General features: G+C 52.5%; 1 protein-coding gene across 3 annotated transcripts in view; it reads right to left on the reverse strand.

Annotated features, from left to right (window-relative positions):
• Positions 1-20,856, reverse strand: part of SLCO2B1 (solute carrier organic anion transporter family member 2B1) — a 63,989-nt gene that overhangs the window by 19,904 nt on the left and 23,229 nt on the right. For all 3 annotated transcript variants that reach the window (XM_064441602.1, XM_064441600.1, XM_064441601.1), the window contains 6 exons: positions 16,944-17,081; positions 16,681-16,843; positions 15,009-15,236; positions 13,806-13,904; positions 11,220-11,350; positions 199-307 (listed from right to left, as the gene is read on the reverse strand). In XM_064441602.1, coding sequence (XP_064297672.1) covers positions 199-307; positions 11,220-11,350; positions 13,806-13,904; positions 15,009-15,236; positions 16,681-16,843; positions 16,944-17,081 — 868 coding nt within the window. The remainder of the gene's footprint in view (positions 1-198; positions 308-11,219; positions 11,351-13,805; positions 13,905-15,008; positions 15,237-16,680; positions 16,844-16,943; positions 17,082-20,856) is intronic.

Raw genomic sequence — 20,856 nt, forward strand, 5'->3', positions numbered from 1 at the left:
CTGCGAGCACACCAGCAAGAATCTAGAGACGTAATTAAAGCCAACAGTATCTCGAGGGCTTTCCTAGGAGTTTGGCTGAGCATGGGGAGGAACATCTCTTTTTCTTATCAGCATTGCGACCTACCCATTGCCAGGATGTATGTTTGTGCCAGCAGAGAAACGCCACCCGAGCGGGAGGCGGGGGACGCACACACTTACGTTTGATGAACTTGGTTAGAGAGAGGTTTTGCATCTGTTCGGATCTCGACCTGAGCTGGCTGAGCACATCCTCGCTCTTCTTGCTGCTACTCTCCTTCCCGCTCACCACCTGGGGACAGACAAGAGGCTGTCACTGCACCGACCGTGCCCAAGTTTCTACCAAACTCGCTTTTTTTACAGCTGTGCTGCTGAAAGAAAGGGAAAATCTCCTTCCCAAATCGTGACAGACAGCAGCCCGTGCTTCTTGCGGACCGAGTTTGCAATGTTTCTGGGCTTGGCCAGTGCCTCCCACCCGCGGCTGCTGTTCTGTGCCCACGCTGCCAGGCCTCTGATGGGGCTGAAAGCATCCGTGCAGATGACTCTGTTATAGGGGTAAGAGCCACCTTCCCCCCCTTTCCCCAACAGTAATGAACTGCACTTTGTAAACATCGAGCCGGGCCGTTAATATGGAAATTCAGGTTTAAGTCTTCGCATCGGGAAAGATGGATACCCTTAGGGAGAGGCTGTTCTTCCCGAGAGGGTCTGTTTTGCCCCTGTGCGCGGGGGAAGCAGGCACAGGAACCCACGCAGCGATGCACCCAGACCTCCACCAAAAGCAGGTTTGGACGCCGGTTTTGGATGGAGGACGAGCCTTTCCCATGTGTCTCCGTGTGTAACAAGCTGCTGTGCAGGTGCCTTCGCCCCTGCGACCAGCAAGGAGAGCAGACAGCAACTGGAGGAGGAAAAGATCCAGGCAAGGAGGGGGTTTGGGACGGAGGCAAAATATTTTTCCCCTCCTAAGCCGAGAGGGGCTGACCCAGAGCCACCCAACGCAGGGCCGTACCCTTTCCACTCTTCTGCTCCTGGAGATGCCACCTGAATTTTAGCAACTCCTACTCTCTTGAATGCTTTTAAATTTTTTTTAACCATATCTTTCCCACTGAACAGCAGCAGTATGGAAGGGATGTCCTCTCCCACCCTGGTCCATTAAAAGGGGCGATCTTACAGCTCTCCCCCTTCTCTATTCAGGGGAACAACGCTTTGCAGCTGGAGGTCAGATGCGTCCAGGTGTCTCTGCTTAATTTAGCCTCCACTGGTGCTTACAGCTCTGAGGGCATTAATCCAGGTGCTAACAGGGTTTGCACCCTGGGCATCACGCTGTCACCGCTCACAAGCAAGGAGGTGCTGGCAGAAAAGAAGAGGTGGGAGATAAAGGGCTTGGATCATCTAAGGTCCATCCCGGACTCATTAGAGGATGGCCAAGGAGGCCACCAGCCCTCGGGCTTGTGTCAGCACTGGTGTGGCCAGCAGGAGCCGGGCAGGGATGGGGCCCCTGTGCTCGGCCCTGGGGAGGCCCCACCTCGAATGCTGGGCTCAGGTTTGGGCCCCTCGGGACAAGAAGGGCCTGGAGGGGCTGGAGCGTGTCCAGAGAAGGGCAGCGGGGCTGGGGCAGGGTCTGGAGCGCAAGTGTGCTGGGGGGCGGCTGGGGGAGCTGGGGGGGTTTAGCCTGGAGAAGGGGGGGCTGAGGGGAGCCCTTCTCGCTCTCTGCAGCTGCCTGAGAGGGGCTGGAGTGAGGGGGGGGCTGGTCTCTGCTCCCAAGTCACCAGTGACAGGGCGAGAGGGAACGGCCTCAGGCTGCGTCAGGGGAGGTTTAGGTTGGATGTGAGGGAAAATGCCTTCCCTGCCAGAGGGGTCAGGCCCTGGCACAGGCTGCCCAGAGAGGTGGGGGAGTCCCCGTCCCTGGGGGGGTTCAACCACCGTGTAGCCGTGGGACTTGGGGCCATGGGTTAGGAGGCCTGGGGGTGCTGGGTTGGGGGTTGGCCTTGATGACCCGAGAGGTCTTTTCCAACCCTAATGATTCTGCGATTCTGTGACTGCATGTCCGAGCAAGCAGGAGGCCCAGGGAGGGGAGGATTCTTGGATGTGCATTGGATCCCTTGCTCTGCAGGCTTTTAGGGGTATTACTAGATGGAGGGCATTAATTAGATTAGAAATGCTACTACACATGTGTAATAGCAGAAAGTGTTCAGCGGAGTGTGGTTTTCACAGAAAACCACAGCATATTTTTAGCCAGAAGGAGAGAGCCAGTAGCCCCGTCTCTGGCACCCCATATCAGCTCAGCAACGGTGCTGTTGCAACTCTCGACACAAGTTTAATATGAGTCAGACAGATTAGTCCATTCAACAGAAATTAGATGTTCTTAATTCACAGAAAGAACTGGACAGCTCTTTGGCCAAAATAATCTTTTTTTCCTTTGAAACCAAGACCGATTATTAAACATAAGAGAGGTCAAAATGTCCCGTGCTGCAAATGCCTTTTTTAAAAAGGCAAAAGCGATAAAACTCTTTTCATGGTTTTTATTAGTAGAGTTTTGAGATTAACACATTTTTCAAATGGAAAAATAAAATCCAGCTTCCTTTCACTTTTCAATTAGGTTACAGGGCCTCTGCTCTAAAACTGCAGCGTTTTTCAGAAAATACATTCAAGCTGTTATTCACTGTGGCTTTCTCAGCTTCCAGTTGTTTATACTTCGGAGTGGTATAACAGCCTGCTGGGGACTGTCTGCACATCCAAAAAAACCCCAAAACAGACCCAAATTCCTCAGTCTGGGATGGCTCTGCACGAGCGTGACCCTTGCGAGCGGGACGTTTCTGTGCACATCTGCTGACTTAGCACGCACCCACGGAGCAGCTGCTGTCTGCACACGGAGCAAAGCCCTGGAGGAGGAGGAAAACTCCTCTCCCGGCGCTGCCTTCGCCCCAAAGTATTTTTTTTTTAATTTTTTTTTTGCTGCCTGAAAGGATCAGGAAATGCATTCCTCTGGGATGAAGCAGGCGCGTTCACATGCCAGGAATCAAGCTGCGGAGGGACCAGCACAAATCCCGCTTGCTGCGGGAAGGGAGGCGGACGGTACCGGCTCGACCGTCAGAGATGCTCGAGCCCTGCCAGCGATGCTGTGCTCCTGCCATAGGGGATTTCAGCATTACTCAGAGCGGGTGGTTTGGCGAGCTGGCATCGGTAGGTGCAATAACACGGGCTGGTTGCTCAGCACCACCCCGGGCCGTCTGCCCCAGCATCGTGCCAAGGGAAAACAAACAGATGTCGGAAACATCTTGCAAAATGCCCCCACACTTGGATTTTTCAGGATGATTCCTTAAAGGACTTTGTTTCCTGGTGCACGTCCACCAGCGGACGGGCTCTTGTTGCACCTCATGTTTTTGCAATGGGATTTTGTCTGTCGCCGTCACTTCCAGCCTCATGGGGGGATGGATGAGGCAGGCAGGTTTTTGAGGAAGGAGGATGAAACTCCCGCACGCTTTGCATTAGGAAGAACATCCCTAACCTGACCTTAACCTGGAGGAAGCCCCCGTTTCCCTGCACAGACATGAATAAATCAGGGCTGAGACCTGACTTTCTCTGCAGGAAAGGCAAATGCAGGCAGCTTGCCTGCGAGCTGGGCTCCTGCTTTCACCTGCCTGCTGTTGCACCTGCGAGAAGGGCAGCCAGAGGTGCTGGCAGTCTGGTTTTATTCAAATACACCACTGGAAAAAGGGATAAATGACCTGCTCTGTGACAGAGGGATTTTGCTTGCTTAATTTGAGGTTTCTGCAGAGTTTCCCTCTGGCTGTGCAGAACCTGGCACTCCCGGCTCAGTGAAAAACAAGGTCAGAGAAGCTATTTTCATATTAAACAAACAAAATGTAAAACCTCATAGCTTGAACAAGAATTATTTTCCTCCTGAAAAGGCCACGCTCCCTACAAACACTTCATTATGCCTCTGCCAGTAAGTGTGGGTCCCACCAGGGACCCTATTTCCTCGAGTGTTAAAATAACCAGCTGACAAGTAAATTACTCACGGGAAATGGGATGCTTATTTTCAGCCACCGTTTGCGCCTGTCTTTAAAGCTCCCTGGGGCAAATCTGGACAGAGACATCAGCCCATTCCTGTAACGTGCCAGCGGCACCACCACGCCCTGCCACTTGGCCCCCAGTTGCTCCTCAGATAATGCCCTGTATTCCCAGTCTGCCTTTGCCGGTGCTTTAGGAGCTTTAATGAGGCAGCCTCGGCGCATCGCAGCCCCACAAGCAAAGGTTTCCAGGCGAAGACTTAGATTTCCCTGTCTCCGCTCTTTAACCTTTCCCCATTAACTGATAACCCAAACTGAAGCAGGCATTTAAGAGAGTTCCCCATCGGTTATTTTCATTTCAGCTTTTCGTGTGCACTGGAAGCACACCGAGCCACTGCTGAATAAACGTGGGAGGTTTTGTATAAATGCAGGCAATCTCTCCCAAGACAGAAACTGGAGAAGTTATTTTTCACTTCCCCAGCGCCGTTGCACAACATCTCTGCGCAGAAGGGTCAAGCCGCTGCCCCAGCACCGTCCCACCATGCCGGACCTGGGATGTCTGCTGGGACCCCTGGGGACAATCCCAGACGGAGCTGTGAGCTGTTTGCACCCTGCAAACACCCTCCGCAGGTTGGGAAGTCCCCAGCGATCCCAGCGAAGGGTGGGAAGCTCCTTGCAGGCTCAGGCATGCTGTGCAATCCCGTGATGTAGCCAAGAGCAGCACCAGCATCCTCGGGGCATCCTCAGGACAGGGCAGGAGGGGGTCCTGGCTGCATTTTGACTGCAGGAGCTTCTCCTCATCACACACCTTCTGCTTCGGGACTGGAGGGACAGGCGTTGCCTGGACCTTGCCAAGCAATGCCACCTCCAGCAGGAACGGCAGTGTCCAAACACCTGCGGTGGACGTGTGTGGCCAGGACACAAACACATCTCTTTCAAGGTTTCTGCTTGCTTGCAGCCCCCTCCTGCCACTGTGCACCATGTGCTTTGGGGGATAAAACAAGCTGATCCTGTCTGCACGCTGTGGTCCTAAATTTGCCAGCTCCCCACTCCACAGCTTGAGGTTCTGCCCAGACAGATGGGGTTTGCCCTGGGAAATGGGAGGTGACTTCTTAACCCTCTGCTCTGCCGTGTACATCTCCTCCGGGATGGAGCTGCATGTCCAGCTTGGTGTTCCCCTCTTTCCCCAAGTGTCTGCTCCAACTCTCCAGCAGAGCAATTGAAAACAAAGCCTGGAGATATCGCACAGATGACAGAGGACACGTTCCCCCACCATCCCAGCAGAAAATCCCGTCAGACGCACTTTGCTAGGCCACCACACAGCCATCGCGCTCCTGCACGCCCTGAGCACTCCCACGGTTCACATCCCTCCAGCCCCACCACGAAGTGCCCCCAGAAGTCCAACTCCTCCATTCTGCAATGGATTTCATCTCCTAACCTCTCCCAGCCTCTCCATCCCATCCCACGGGAGATGACCTTGCCCCTTCCACCTCCCCCGTCAGCAACGCCAAGGAAGGAGCGTGGTTCCTTCCCACCCCGTTTCTGCACTTCGCCCAGTTGAAGCGCCGCACGTGAAGCTTTGATATGAAGGACCCAACACAAAAGAGGCATCACCCTGCTTATGTCTTCTGCTTGGCACCCACATGTCCCCCAGATGAGTGGGTACCTTGGGTTAGGGGATGATGGGTCATATGGATGGATTTATTTAACTCGTGGTCAAATAAAGAAAGGGAATGCAGTACGTCGAATCTCTACAGGCTTGGGAAAAGCAGAATACGCAGCACCAAATGGGAAACCATTAGCTAAACTGGAGAACATGGAAATTAGGAGAGTAAACACAACATGTCTAAATAGGAGAAAGAGAGGGGAGCATCCCAGAGGGAGGTACGGAGCTGCTGGGAGGTGCTGGTGGCTTCCTTGGTGGTTTGGCAGAGAAGCCATAGCTCATATTTTTCAGTAACCCCCTTGGCACAGCGAGAAGACGTGTACTGCTTAATCCACAGAGGAGAAGGAAGGTGGGAATTGTCCATACAGAGTGGGCTGGGACACCATATAGGAAAAACAAGGCAACTAGAGGTCTGAAATAACAGAAACCGAACCAAACTGAGTGCAAAGGGCACTTTAAACTTAGGGTTTAAAAATAAGTTCTGCTGCACAGCTGGAAATGTTGGAAATGAGAGGAGGATGACAAATAGCATCAGGTCTACCCATGCATAAGCATATGGTGCAGCCACGGAAGGAGTTAAGTGAGGGAGAACCAAGGATGGTGTTTCCAGGAGAGCTGGGAAGGGCAGAGCCTGCTGCACCAGCACCAGAGACCAGATCCAGACTGGTGCAGCACCAGGAAAACCAGCTTGTGGCTGGGATGGGTGAAGACCAGAGCTGTTGGGTTGGAGAAGCTCTTTGGCAGCGGAGGACTAGCTGCCCTCCCTCCCCCTCAAAAGGGAGGCTTTCTATAACCATGCCAACAGGGCAACGACTAGGAGGAAATATTTAGTCAGGATGAGGGGCAGACCAGCAAACTAAAAGGCTAGACTACAAACTGGAGGTTAGACAAAGCTTTGCAACATCCAGGGAAATAAGCTTCTGAAATGGCCTAACGGTGAGGCTTGGGAGGAAAGCACTGATGAGATGGACTGATATCCAGAGGGGATTGCGTGAGAGCGAACCGGAGCCGACAGGCCTCGGACACGACCAGGACATGTAGACCTGCTTCCCATAAAATCCATCTGAGCTTTCTCACGAGGCATCTGTTTGCAGGTGACTTTACAGGGGAGGCTTTGTCGGGGCAAGGAGGAAGCATCACTCCCCCCGCTTTGTCGGCGTTTGGGAGATGTTTGGTTCTACACGACTCCGGAGTGTCACAGAACGAAATCTGAACCGGGAGATAACTGGGTGCACAAGACAGATCTTGCACGCGAGAAATGCTGAGCAAGGGCAATGCTTCTGCTTTTGTTTAAGGCGCTCCCAAGAGCACCTTTCCCTTTTTCAAAGCCCTTTTCACATGGCCTGCGGAGCTGCAGGGACTGGGGAGGTGCTTTACCAGCTGCAGTGTGACAGACGGTAAGCCTGCGAGACAGACAGACACTGTGCCCGAGCGAAACCATGGGGAAAGCCTTTAGCTGGCGGAGTACCGCTGCCTGGCATCGCCAGCGACAGATGGTAACGCATGCCCTAAACTTTGGCTACTCAGCAACTGGAAAATGCTCACGTGCTGTAGCACCCCGCAGTCCAGGACACAACCCCGAGAGACGGTTCAGGCTCACGGAGGCAGGATTAAACTGGAATTATTGGGAGAAAAAAACTGGTCTTGACTGGAAACAGTTCATCCAGTAACAGCCTCATCTTCTCATCCCCTGCCCGAGATCCTGACAACTTCACAGTTTTGCTGTGATTGTCCCTCAAATAATAGGATTATTCAGGACACTTTGGTGGTAGAAACTTGCCAACAAGTTTCAAAGCCGAGGAATAAAAATGTTCTGGGTCTGGAGTGATTGATTTATGAAAAAAGACCGAAAGAGTGAACTCTCATCATTATGTTAACATGAAGTGCATGAGTCATTCCAGGAACTTCAGAGAAAGAAGCTAGAAAATAAAGTTAAAGCTGGAATGTGGTTGTAGAATAAATAATCTAGATCTGATGAGAGGGGGCAAATAAATCTCCAGACAGACAGAAGGCTGTGCTGTTATTCAGGGTTTGCTGGATGATGCCCGTTGAGGAGGATGGTCCTTGGTCTGGAGAAACCACCAAGGGCTCAGATGAGTTGTACAGAGTGAGGCAGGAGAAAGAAAAGAAAACGAAGTTAGGATGAGAATCAGAGAGGAGAAATAGCGCTTCGGGCAGCAAGAAGGACTGAGCCAGGGGCCAGGCTTTGCTGCTCTGATTTCGTTTGGTGGACTCTGCAGCGGGGAGACGTACCCAGAGCTTGGTGTGGACACGTTATTCCCAGGCAGCCGCTTCATCTACTGAGACATGCGTGGTCCCAGGGGTCTTCAGACAGCAAATGGCGCAAGGACAGCCTGGTCTGAGGCACCTGAAATTCCTTTTTGACGTCCAGAAGTGAAGCCCACAGCTGATGGTGCAGAAACACCTCAGCTGCTTCTGCAGACAGAGCAGATCTGTGCTTTTCCCATGTGTTGTTACGGAGGTATTTGCTGTGGGTGAGATATTGCGCTGAGGCTTTACAAGCATGGTGGAAAAGCACATTTGATGCTTCAAGTATTTGCAGCTTGTGGTTGCTCTGCTGGGAGATTTTTTTTCCCTGCTTTGGACAGGCAGAAACCCTGAAACTGAAGGCAGCCAAGGAAATGCCGATCGTCTTTGAAGCCGCAGCTGTATTCAGGCAGGGTTGACCCAAAGGTTATCACAATGTCTGTTCTTGCTGACCTGCTGGTCTGTAAAACCCCATGCTCACCCCATCCCTCCCGTCCCCTCTGCGGCACGTTGGGGACGGGGCTTCGTGCTGCAGAGCCTGGGCAGGGAGCTACCACAGGGATCCCACCTTTCCTCGCTGCACTGCCGCATCTCCATCCCAACCCAGAGCCAAGCACAAGAAGAAACAACAGCTTTGCTCTGTGCCATGGGAGGAAACCTGGAAGCAACCCTAAAGCCACAGCATGAGCCATCGCGGTTCTGGGGACCTACCGCAAACAGGGCTGCTCTGGCTGGGGTAGAGGAAGGGAAAACTGGCGTCGGTGCTTTACCAGAACTGAGCTTTGTGCCTGGAAACACACATTTCCTTCCTGCATCACATGCCTTGCCAACTGTACCCATCCCTCTACAGGGTTTTGCAATATATCCCCAGCTGATGCTCTACTGGAGGGGAACCGCGTCGCTAAAGCTCAGGTGCAGTTAATTCGGTGGCCCTGGAGAGGCCGCTGCCTCCAGCTCGCTGGAGGGGAAAGGCGATGGAAGGGCAGTCGTGCTTACACCCTTAGCCAAACACTGAGTTACTCCAAGGGCAAACAAGAGAAAGTGATTTATATCTTTTTTTCTGCTATACCTACAGAAAATCGCCCATGATAGCGCAGATTTCCTACCCAGCTCCGAGTGCTCCCGCAGCAGACAGATGTTTTACCCAGAACAGCATCTGGAAAAGTTTCTGTTGAGGCTTTTGTTTTTTTTAAGCAGGGCCCCTTGCTGCTGCTGGTGGTGCTGATACCCCCATGGGCCGGGCACCAGCTGGCTCAGTTGGCCCTCGCATCTCCCAGTCTGCAGGGCGGGGGGGAGCGGGCAGAATTTTGCCATCCCTTGGATTATTTTCTTCTTATTATTTTTTACTGTGAACATTTTCCAAAAGCTTTCTGGGGGAAAAGGTAAAATGGAGAGAAATTCAGGAAGCTGCAAAGGGATAAATGGGTGCTCAGCCACGTGGAAGCGTTCCCTACAGATATCGGCCAATAAAGCAGGTGACATCCTCCTGCTTATTTCTTAAATCAATATCCAACCAATCCTTCCTTAAACTATTCAAATCTGACCGGACTGATCAGAGTGCAGCACTTGCAAAAAAATACAGTTGTTTTGGTTTAAAGTACATTATTTTCTCTCAAGAGCCATTCATTAAATTAATATTCCCATCAGCCCTAATAAAGAACCTTTCTCCTAAGACGTAGCGTGCCACCCCTGCACACCGAGCAGGCTCTGCTAATATAGATCATCCGTAATGACCTTAAAGTGAGCCAAGCCTCACAAGGCTAAATCAGGCACATTGCATTCAGTCTCGCCCTCATCCTGCAACAGGGCGAGCGGCCTCTGCCCCCTTACCTCGCAGGACCACAGCACCTTTGCAACCCTCACAGGGTATATAACCCAGGAGTAGATCATTCTATCCCAGGAGGTGTAGCTGGTACAACAGGTCACGTTTTCCCAGGCAGGTGAAACCCAAATCTCCCTAAGAATCACTCACTCCTGCGGAAATACAGGCAGTGGCAGGAGAACTGAAGAATTATCCCGCACCAGCCAGTGCATGGACTTGTTCAGACAAGAAAGTTTCGACGCTGCCCCGAGGTAAAATACACATGAAAGACAATTACACAGGCTAGAGCACGGCCAAGACATCGCGACGAGCGCAATTTCACCTACTAAGGTGTCCCAGCAACTTCAGTAACATTCAAAACCATAGCATGATGCGTCCTGCAAAAGAGCAGCTTGTTTTGTATCATCCCTCCCGCGCGCCGATTGCCAGAAAACCGGGACCCGCAGCCAGCAAAGAGCTTGGGAAGCTCGCAGGCTGTTCCGCATCTTGGCGCGAGCACCGAAGCACTCAGGAGGGCTCCGGAGATGTAAAAACCCTGCTAGTAAACACGGAGCAAAGTACTGCCAGGGACACGCGTGCCCCGAGCAAACTGCAGGCAGGCGATAACAGGTGGAGGCAGCTAAAGGCTTTTCGCTGCCGGTTATCGCTGAGGACGGAGCAAGGGTGTTTAGGGGCTGAAAAGTGTCTAAAATCCCTTTGGCCAGCAAATTGTTCACAGTGAGAAGAGGGGGTGGGTGAAGCTGGGTGCCGGAGCAGCAGCTAACCCTGGGCCCCACGGACAGTGAGGGGTGAAAAGAGGGGGTTTTTTGTGGCGGAAACAAGACAAACCATCCTCCAGCCTCAGTATCTCAAACACCCCCAGGGTACAACCCACTTCTAAAGAAAGGTTCCTGATGCATTAATCATATTTCCTATGAACTGGGAACGATTTCCTCATCAGGCACTCGTGGCTCGTGCTGAAGGGAAACAAGGGACTTCGGCCCAGCATCTCCCACCAGCTCCCGAAAGAGATTCAGCAGGAGGAGCAGGACCGCTGCTTCCCTAGGGAAAGCAAGGAGTCCCAGCTCCACGTGAGCCAGGAGGGTGCCTGTGCGAAGGACCCCAGCCCGCACAGGGCTTGCCTACGCAGAGGGATCAACACACAGGTGCTATTTCAGTGCCCCACCGAGAAAATGATAACATCCATTAAGCCTCTTGCACAATGCTGGGTTTCACTACGGATCTGCTTAGCATACGAGAGCCTCTGGCACGGGAGGTGAGAGCAAGCCACAGCTCACATCCGACTGTGGGATGCAGCTAGAAACTGCACGGCCGCTTCCATGGATGTGTTTCTCACGGATGCAGAAGCCAGCGCTGGTGGCGAGGGAGGAGTGGGCTTAGAAAGGTATGAGGTATTTGTGTGCAGTGCCAAAAGGGCAGCCCGTAGCCCCTCTCCTACCTCTTTTGGCATTTCCCGCGGGAAGAAGAAATAAGGCACTGCAGACACGGCCACGAGACTGGCTGCGACCAGGAAACCAAGCCACCAGGCGCCGACCCACCGCGGGTCTTTGTTCGTGAGCTGGACTCCGTCTGCAACACAAATGGAGAAATGGGAGTTAAATCAAAGGTGAACGGAGGGACCCCAGTGCGCCAAAGGGATGGTGGTGGGTGGCCCCAGTCACCCCAGATGCCAGCGTGCTCCAAGGTGGTGGCTCCCAAGGTGGGGACCACCGGTTTTGGGGTCTGAGCAGCATTAGCACCTGACTTGCCCCATGGTGCTAAATCACATTTCATTCTTCGTTATCACCAGGGTGTCTAAAGACCCACTCAGGCAACGGGGACAGGGATGTGCTAGAGCTGGAAAGGCAAAGGGAAGCATCCCCATCACAGCTTTTTCAGAGAAGGGATATCCGTGTTGTGAAAAAGCCTGGAAATACTCACTCAAGGGGATTAAGCCATGGTGTGTGGCCATACAGAAGGAAAAATCCTTTCTTAAGGTTAAAACGGAGTTAACGCCAATTAACTTGCAGCATCTGAGAGCACCGGTTTACATTTTTACAGCCTGGCTACACGCACAAGGACCCCCAGTTCACACTTGGACCCTGGAGCTCTGCCCACCAGTCCGGGCCATCTGCCAGAGCCTGGTGTGCAGCTCAACCAACAGAAGCCAATCTTTAAAAATGCTTTAATAAGTTTTATATCCCTTTTCCCTGTCTGTCCGCCTTCAGTTCGGCCTCTCCTGTCGTCCTCAGGGCGCTCTGCCAAAGACAACATTTTCTGTGGGGAGGGCACTTGGCGTAAATAAAACGGGATATGCAAATTCAGTCCGAACTGAAAAATATTTCTACAGAAAAGGGGATACCTGTAAAAAGACAGCATTCATGAGCAAGCCCAGGAAATGCATCCTCCTGGAAACCCCTTCCTTAACTGTCAGGTTTAACACCAGCGAGCTGTTCTCGCCGGCGGGGGTGCAATGACAGCTGCCATCAGCTTACTGCATTTCGGTACGGTGGGTACAGCCACATCTGATCTCCCATCTCAGGCAGTAATGAGTGACAGGTCAAAGAAAATTGATAATCTGCTCCCTGCACGGCCCATTTAGCAAATCGGAATTTTAAATCCCTTCCTGAATAAACACCAGTGGTTTTTTTTTTCTAGAAAAACGTGAGGTTAAATTAGATTTAGCATTGAGCAGCCACGGCTCAATGCTTTCCCCAGTAGGCTGGAGACATATTTAAGCTAAAGACAGCTCTAAAACCGGGTGTTCTCCAGTTCTGGCTACTCAGGCACATTTCGCATTCAGTGGCCTTCTGCAGAAGAACTGAGCATCAGGGTGTGCAGGCAGCCCGCAGACCCTAACCCCCTTTCTTCATCCTTCAGAGGCAGATAAACCAAGACTCCAGACACCTCGCCAAGGCTCCCCCACTGAGGAGGACGGACAGCTGCAGCCATGAGCTTGGCGGTCGCCTGATAGGAGGAAATGTTGAGACTGGAGCGTGTTCCTGTGCTGCAAATATCACAAACGCAGAGACTGACAAAGTCCAGGTGAAAAACGCGTCTGGTGAAGTCGGAACAGGAATGAGTTGGAGGCACCGAGAAGGATCCAGAGCTGATGCACCTGTAGTGTCCACACCCGCTGCTCGTCCAGCTCCAGCCCTGATGCTCTCTGGTCACCACCCAAAGGAGCCTGTCCACCGTGAGGATATGCTGAGCTGTACAACGTGGGTCTGCTCTGTTAATTACCAGGAAAGCGCTTCTTGTTTTCCTGGCTGCGTTTCCAGAGCAGCCAAAAAGGAGATTACCACAAATGATGTGATAGGACAGCTCAGGAAACGCTTTTAAAAGAAATCCCTTTCATGCTCCTCCTTTGCCCTACCCAGCATTTCTCTCCTACTTGTTTTCGCCTTCCTCCCATCCTACCCTTCCCTCTGCTTCTTCACACCTCAGGGTCCTGGTACCCATTCTCCATTCCCTCTCTCTTACTTCTCCCCTCCATCTTTCTCCTTCACGTTTCTCTCTGGGTTTTGCTCATCCTCCACATCCCCACTCTTCCCTGGTGCCGGCTGGCGGCAAAATGCTCCCGCTGCTGTTGCTGGTCTGTGGCAGAAAATTCGTAGAAGAATGAAAATCGGGGCTGCTCTAAAAGCACAATGCGGGTGGGCATCCCGCTGACCAGACCTGGCAGCAGCCCAGGGGTGAGGGACCCCCAGGTCTGAGGGAGGAGGAAGCACTGATTGAAATATGGGATTCCAGCAGCCACGGGGCCAGGTTTAACCCTGCAGATGTGAGTGTGACACCGAGTCGGGTGGGAAGGACCACTTATTTGGGCCATCCACCCCAGCACTGGTGGGACAGGTCCCAGAGCATCCCCAGGTGATGGAAGTGGTTTAACAGAGGAGATAGCAGGTGAAGGGAGCCAGCCCCTGGCCCGCAGGTTGCACCCTCATCCCTTGGGGGTCGGGATGCCCAGAGAGGGGCTGGACCACTGCTGGCTCAGTGAATGGACAAAGGGTGCCGGCCGCTCTCCGAGGGCACATTCACTCACCTCCGGTGACTTTGTCAATGTCGACGTAAAAACGCAGCATGGCAGAGCCCAGCATGAAGGCCACCCCCGGCCCGATGACGGTCACGGAGAACAAGATCCCTGCAGAGGGGCAAGAGCAGAGAGGGGCTCAGCCCTGCGTGAAGGGACCAGGGGGGACAGGAGGTGCCTTGAGGCAGGACCACACTGGACCAGGGTCTACTGCATCTGCCTCCAGCACGGGCTATTTCCCTGGCAGCTTTCTTATCTCACACCTTTTGAAGGATAACAACCCCATGCTTTCCAGGCTCCCTTTGCAGGAAAGGTTTTGCAAAGCTCAACTCTTCCCTGCCACTTTTCTTTACCCTTCTAGAAAGACTGAAATACACCCAGGAACGAGATGTGGCCCTTGTCATAAGAAATCCAGGAAACGCAAAGGTTTTTTTACAAGGTTAAGGCGACAAAAGTTATCAGCAAACTCTCCTATGTGAATTATGGATTAAAAAATTAAGCACATGTAAGATTCAACTCCTATCTTTCAGGTCATCCTTTCAAATATGGTTCAGAGGTTTGGAGCATCTACCAGGCAAACTTTGATAGTGGTACTTGCAATTTCTTCACAGTAATGACCTCTTTTTGAGCCACCTTTGCTGTCCCATTCAGTTCAAAAGGCAGATAAAGCTGGAAAAGGGCTAGAAGGACCTACAAGGACCATCTTGTCCATCCCACCACCCTGGGACATCCCTTGCAGCTGTGTGCCCAAGCTGTTCTCCAGCACCACCTCGGCTGAAGGACACTTGCACACCTCCCAGGTGGTTCATCCTGCTTTTTTAGCTTCCTGTAGTTTTCTCTATATGTAAACAAAGTCTTCATTGCTGCATCTTAAGCCCATAGCTGCCTCCTGTGACCACGGAGATCACATTACCCTTCTCCTTGTTGAAGCCTTTTTGGAGGAGGACACGGTTATTGCGTCCCTCTCCGGCTTGTCTTTCTCGGTCCAAAAACCCCAGCATCTCCCCTAAATCATGTTTTCCAGCACTCCAGGTATGTCTGCCGTTTGTCCAAGCTTGTAGCAGATAAACTATTTCTGCAGAAACCTTCCTAGCACCGGGTAGAGCAGAAGGGCTATAGCAAGCTCTGCTGTCATTAATGCAAATTAGTACGTCTGGCTGTGTTATACAGGGCTAATTCTGGTTTCCCCTCCCCCCACAGCAGCCCCAGCCTTACCCAGATAGAGGGGGGAGTTCCCCTCACTGGCAAAGTCGTCGATGTAGGAGATCCCAAAGGGCTGGATGGGGACGCCACCGATGCCCAGCAGCACCTGGGCGATGAACATGATGAGGAGAACCTCGTGGTTCTCCTTGGCAGCGTGGGGGGTGCAGCCGGCATCGCTGAGGTTCCCCCGGGACCCCAGCACCCCAGGCTGGCACAGGTCAGTGGTGTTGCTGAACATGCCTGCGATGACAAGGGGAGCAGGTCTAAGGGGCTCGGTCTGGAGAAGGAGCTTCCCCGAGCAGCGTGGACGTAGACAGGTGCTCGGTAGATTGCAGGTGGGAAACATCAGTGACAGAAAATGCAAAGAAAGTGCAAATGTGACTGTGCAGATGTGCACAGCTAGATGGATGCACGTGCCACGAAAAGCCACCTCCGTGGAAAAAGCAGAGTTGAGATCACCTTCAGGACCTTCGACAGACCTTGCAATAAAGGCAAGTGAGCGAACTGCGCATTTCATGAATAGCTACTCAGGAGACGAGGATTCATTTTACGCAGAAATGGATTACAAAGCTGCCTCAGTGAAAGTGCTGATTCCAGCACCCTTATCTTCCTTAAAATACTGGGGGAGGGGCCGGTGCTGTTTATAGCAGGATTTCCATGGTTATGCCCCAAATCATATGCAACTTTGAGTGCTTGGCGCACGGCCACCTGCACCAGCACTCCTGAAACGCATGGCTAATTGTCTCCAAACTGTCATTAGCACCTGACCCCTGTTCCCAGCCGTGAATTATTCACTTATTAAGTCCTCCTTTGGTGGCTGCAGCTGTGTGAACCAGCTGCGCTCTCTCTGATCATCCAGAGAGAAGCTGCTTGGTGGAGGTTTCTAAAAGATCTGCAGATTCACGGCAGGATTTAGGAAGGTAACGAAAGAGTGGTTTTCTCCTTTCTCTTCTCATCCCTTCGCCTTCTTTCGGGGAGAAAAATCCCCAAATCCACCCTGACCTGCTCCTCCATGAGCGATTTACACCTGCATGTTTCTCACAGGAGCTTGATTTTCTAGCGGGGTCTACAACCTCAGAGCATTCCCTCAAAGACAGCTCAGCTAGGCATGGGAAGACAGGTGAGGTACCCCAAAAGCAGAAGTTAGGTGTGAAACCAACGCTTCCCCACCTCAGGCAACTTCATTTCACCCCCAAAGCTTCCCCGTTGGGTTGAGTCAAGCTCCTTCCCGCACCTCTTGGCTCCTTCCCGCACCTCTTGTTTCCTTCCCATAAAGGGCTTCAGAGTTCATGAGACCTTATCTTATCTGCAGTATGAAAGTAAGGGAGCAGTTCATGTGCATGAGGACAACTTGGCTCAAAGTGCGGAAGATGAAAGCACCGATGGCTGGGGAAGTCCTTTCTCCTACCAGGTGCTCTCTGCTGCATGGGTGTGCAGAAGACAAGGGGAATCAGAGGCACAGCCTACGTTTTGATGGTTTTCATGCCTTTTCCCATGGTTCCAGCTGTCCCCTGGCTCTGCTTCCCACCATCAGCTGTTGCCTCTCAGGACTGAGATTATTTTGTTCTCATAAAATTAAAATTCCTTGAGGACAAACCACAGCTGGAAGCTCCCGACCCCTTGAGGGAAGGTCATTTCCTTTATCTGCCCCAAAAGGCACAAAGTAAGTTCCTAGAGTACCTACTGGCAACGGACTGGTCATACTCGTAGGGTCCAGTTATGAAGTGGGGGAGAGACATGAGGAACCCGGCCAAGGAGACGAGGATGGCACCGCAGCCGATGAAACGGGGTCTGTGCACTCGGCTCCCGAAGTAACTTATGAAGACGATCAGCAAGGTGTTTCCAACCTGCAGCAGGACACACAGACCAAGAGGTCTCACAAGGGAACGAGAGGAACATGGAGAGGGCTTTCACCAGGTGGACTAGGAGAAACAAGCTGGTTTTCACCTCATTGAAGGAAGCGAGCAGCCCTGACGTCTGGCTGGAGAGGCCATATCGTCTCTCGATGGTTGAGATGGAGCTCTTCAGATAGCCGGAGACCAGGAGCTGGGAGAGCTGCAGGAGCCCGTGGCAGAAAACGAAGAACTGCCAACACAAAAAAGAGAATCCAGCATGATTAGTGCAAGCTGCAACATAAAAACCTGCATCTCCTACGCATAGGTGTGATTACTGAACATCAACCTTTGACCATGAGCCTTTGAAATATATACTTTCATTCCTGTCATCAGCGGTCTTCTGAAATTAGGTCAGGGCCATTAAATAGTCCTCTGCCAGAAACGACAATAGGGTTAGTGTTTGCAAGGAGAGTGTAGTTTCTTCAGCTGAAAGTGGCTTTGGACAGAGAGATCACTTCACTTGGGATACTGCTTGTTTGTGTTGGCCTTGACCCCAAGATCCAGCAGCAGAAGTGGAAAGTTGCACAACCTTCCCACTCCCACCCAGCCCGAGGCAGTGCTGGCACTCCCATCCCCAGTGCTGGCAGGAGCTCTTCTGGGACAGGAACGAGCCCTTCCAAACACAGCCATAAACAGCTTCTTTAGAGACTAAAGGCAGGAGGTCAGGGACAATAGTTCAGACTTTCAGTTTTCCTTTCCTTCTGGATGTAAAGGGCATATCTCCTTTTGGAAAATGTGACGATTCCTCTCCACTTCCAGAAGGAAACCTTGCCAAAGACCATCAGCTTCCAGAAAATCATCTGACCTCGTCTCCTCCAGAGTTTGGGACGTGCAGGTGCTCGGCTGCCCAGGCGAACACGTGGCTCGAAGTGCCCCACCAGTACTGGGAGCAGCATACATTTTCCAGCTCCTCACACAGAAGCATTTTGCAAGTGCCACACAAACTGTCCTGGGGTGGATGGAGACCACTTCCCCTTCATCCACAGCTTTGCAAAGTACTCGGGCAAAGGAAAGAAGCTGGCAAGCCATCTCCTTCCCTGCTGCCACGTGGCTCTCCACAAGCATCCTTCCAGTCCCCAAATGAGATAAAACAAGCTGACCAACCCCAGTGGTCGCATGCCCTAAGGAGACGGACCACTCATCCCGCTGCAGGACCGGCTGAATATCCCTGGGTCCCTGCAGATCTGCTGCCCTCAGCCTTGGATGCTGCCCGAAGCCACAGGGTGCAGCTTTTTGCAGGTGTTTTCCCAGTGACGGCCCAGAGCAGAGCATTGCTCCAGCTCTGCCTGTTTTGCAGCCAGCTCCCGCCAGGCAGGAGTCTCGCCCAGAGGAGCTGCTCAGCCTGGCCTGGATTTCTGCTACGTCTCATTCTGATCCAGGGCTGAAGTGAGGTCACCGCCTAACTGGGCTGCTCCGCAAGCAGAGGGGCTGTTTACAGCACAAAAAGGGAAATAGCGGATGGTCAAGCCCCCTCAGCTCCCCGAGAGCTGGAGCACCGGGGGATGGGTACCACCACCAAAAGTGATGCGTTGGCATCGTGCAAAGCAGGATGCAAACCAGGGCCTTCCCCCTTCCACGCTCGTGTCACCGCTGAGGGGTGCAATGTGTTTGGACCAGGAAAATGTCACCCAGCCAAAGGAAAGCTTTCCCAGAGTCAGCTTTGCTCAAACGGCTACGCTCCTGCAAGACAGGCTGGCTGTTTCCTGCATACACGTGTCCAGATGGAAATGTGGAGGGTAGTTTAATTTTTTCCAGGCATCCATAACTCGCAGCTTAATGGGTATGGAAATCCTTCATGGCATGCTGGTTTACATCAGCTCAGCAGCCACCCACCACTGCCCCACCTCCCCTTCAGCACAGGAGATCAAATTGGGCTGGGAACCTGCTGTTTTATTCTCCCCTATCTGGGCAGACTAAAATACAGAAAAGAGAGACAGCCCTGCAAAGGACTCGCAGTGGCTTGGTGTCAGCACCGGGCAAGGACCCCAGTTCTTCTGGCTCCAGGGCTGTTTGCTGTCAGCCATCAGATCACAGCACGGCTGGTGAGCTGCCAAGGAAAGAAGGAGCAGACTCATGGACTTTAGATCTGCTGGAGAGATACACATCCCTCCTTGGCTGCACGCACGATGCTCCATTCTGTCTGGCAGCAGAAACCACTTGTTTACATTTTTATATCCAACCAAGACATCCGGCTCTCCAACTTGTATGGTCCAGAAGGATGCTCGTTGCACGTGGAAGAGGAGGCCATTATGACACCAGCGTGACCCTCGTAAACAGAGGGAGACAATTCCTTGAGGACCACCTGCTGTAGAGCATAAGCTCAGCTTTGCTTGAGAGCCACAGGAAATAAATGCCTACAGCATCCCCAGGCTGTCAGAGGTCATATGGACATGCACGCCAACATGTGCTTCTCCTCTCCCAGGAGATCTCAGCAAGGCTAACCCTACAAAGCCTGCATTCATCTAAATCCTTCCATGCCAGCAGAGTCTGCTTCTTCATACTCCCAGCAAAGGGAGGGAGAAACAGCAGACAGCAGTGTTCTTAAGAATGAAGGCAACACACTAAAATCAAATGATGCCTGCTTATCAGCTCCCAGGAAACAAACCTCCCAACCTAGAGCATCTCTTTCCACCCCCTCAAATCACAGGCTGTGAATCCTGTCCCCATCACAAGCCTAACGTGGGCTTCAAAGGGGGGTGTGACACCAAGAGCTATGATTCAGGTCTCCTCCATTCACATGCATGGCTGCAAGCCTAGTTTTGGTTGAGACCCAAAGGTTAAGTCTATACTTGTGAATGAAACAGGCTGAGGACCATTCCCTGATGCCAGGGCCAGTGGGAACAGAATAGCCTGCATCCATCCTACCAAACCCACTGGTCGTTCAAAATAGGGCAGTTTCACCCAAAATGCTTGCTGGCAATGGTCTCCAGTCCTCAGCTTCCCAGTTTTTTGGGAAACCAGTAGCTGACCCAGGGCCAAGACATGGAGTAGGTGATAATTCAGAAGTACAGCCAGATGAGCTGTAATGCTGAGGTCTGCTCGGGGCCTCAGTATGCAAAATGCCCCCTCCATCGCTGCAGGAGCTGATCTGGGGACCGGCATCAACATGCCTAGCCACGCTCCCCTAACCTGTGCTAGGGGGAGGGTGCAGGGCAGGCTCGGTCCTGCCTTTGGGATGTGCCCAGCAACGCAGCCCAGACCACGATGCTCACCAGAAGAGGGTTTTGGTTTTCTCCCAGCGAGCTGCTGTTTGCAGCTTCCATCGTCCAGACCAAAACCCCACACTGGAAGAATAATCCTGCATTTTCTGCAGCCCACAGAGAAACCACCAGCTGCATTCCCTCCCTACCGCCCCCGCCCAAGTCTGCTTGGGTTTGGGGGATGCCCTCCACGCCATAGCCTAGAGGGCAGGACTTCAGGGGATGAGCATCCGGACTTGGAGTGCAGAGACCCCCTTCACTGAGATCTGCAGTGTGTTTTTATAGGCTTATCTTTCCCTTTTCTGGAAGAGAAAAGCATCACACAGAGAGAAGAGCTAAAGCCTGGGTCAACCAGAACAAGGAAGGGCTGGTTGAGGATGTGAGAGCTGGGGGTAGCCTTGGCTGCAGTGACCACGAGATGGTCTAGCTCAGGATACTGCATGGTAGAAGCAGGGCAACAGGGCGAGTTGCAACCTTGGACTTCAGGAGAGCCAAGTTTGGCCTCCTCAAAGACCTGCTTGGAGGAACCCCATGGGTTGGGGCTCTAGAAGGCAGGGGGGTCCAAGAGAGCTGGACAGTATTTAAGGACCACTTCCTCCAAGCTCAAGGTCGGTGCATCCCTGGGAGGAAGAAGTCAAGCAAAGGAGCCAGGAGACCCGCAGGGATGAGCAAAGAGCTTCCAGAGACGCTCAAATGGACAAAGGAGGCTTACAGGATGTGGAAAAGGGGACTGGCCACTTGGGAGGGATATAGGAACGTTGTCAG

Source organism: Phalacrocorax carbo, chromosome 1 (genome assembly GCF_963921805.1).
Source record: "Phalacrocorax carbo chromosome 1, bPhaCar2.1, whole genome shotgun sequence".
NCBI lineage: Eukaryota > Metazoa > Chordata > Aves > Suliformes > Phalacrocoracidae > Phalacrocorax > Phalacrocorax carbo.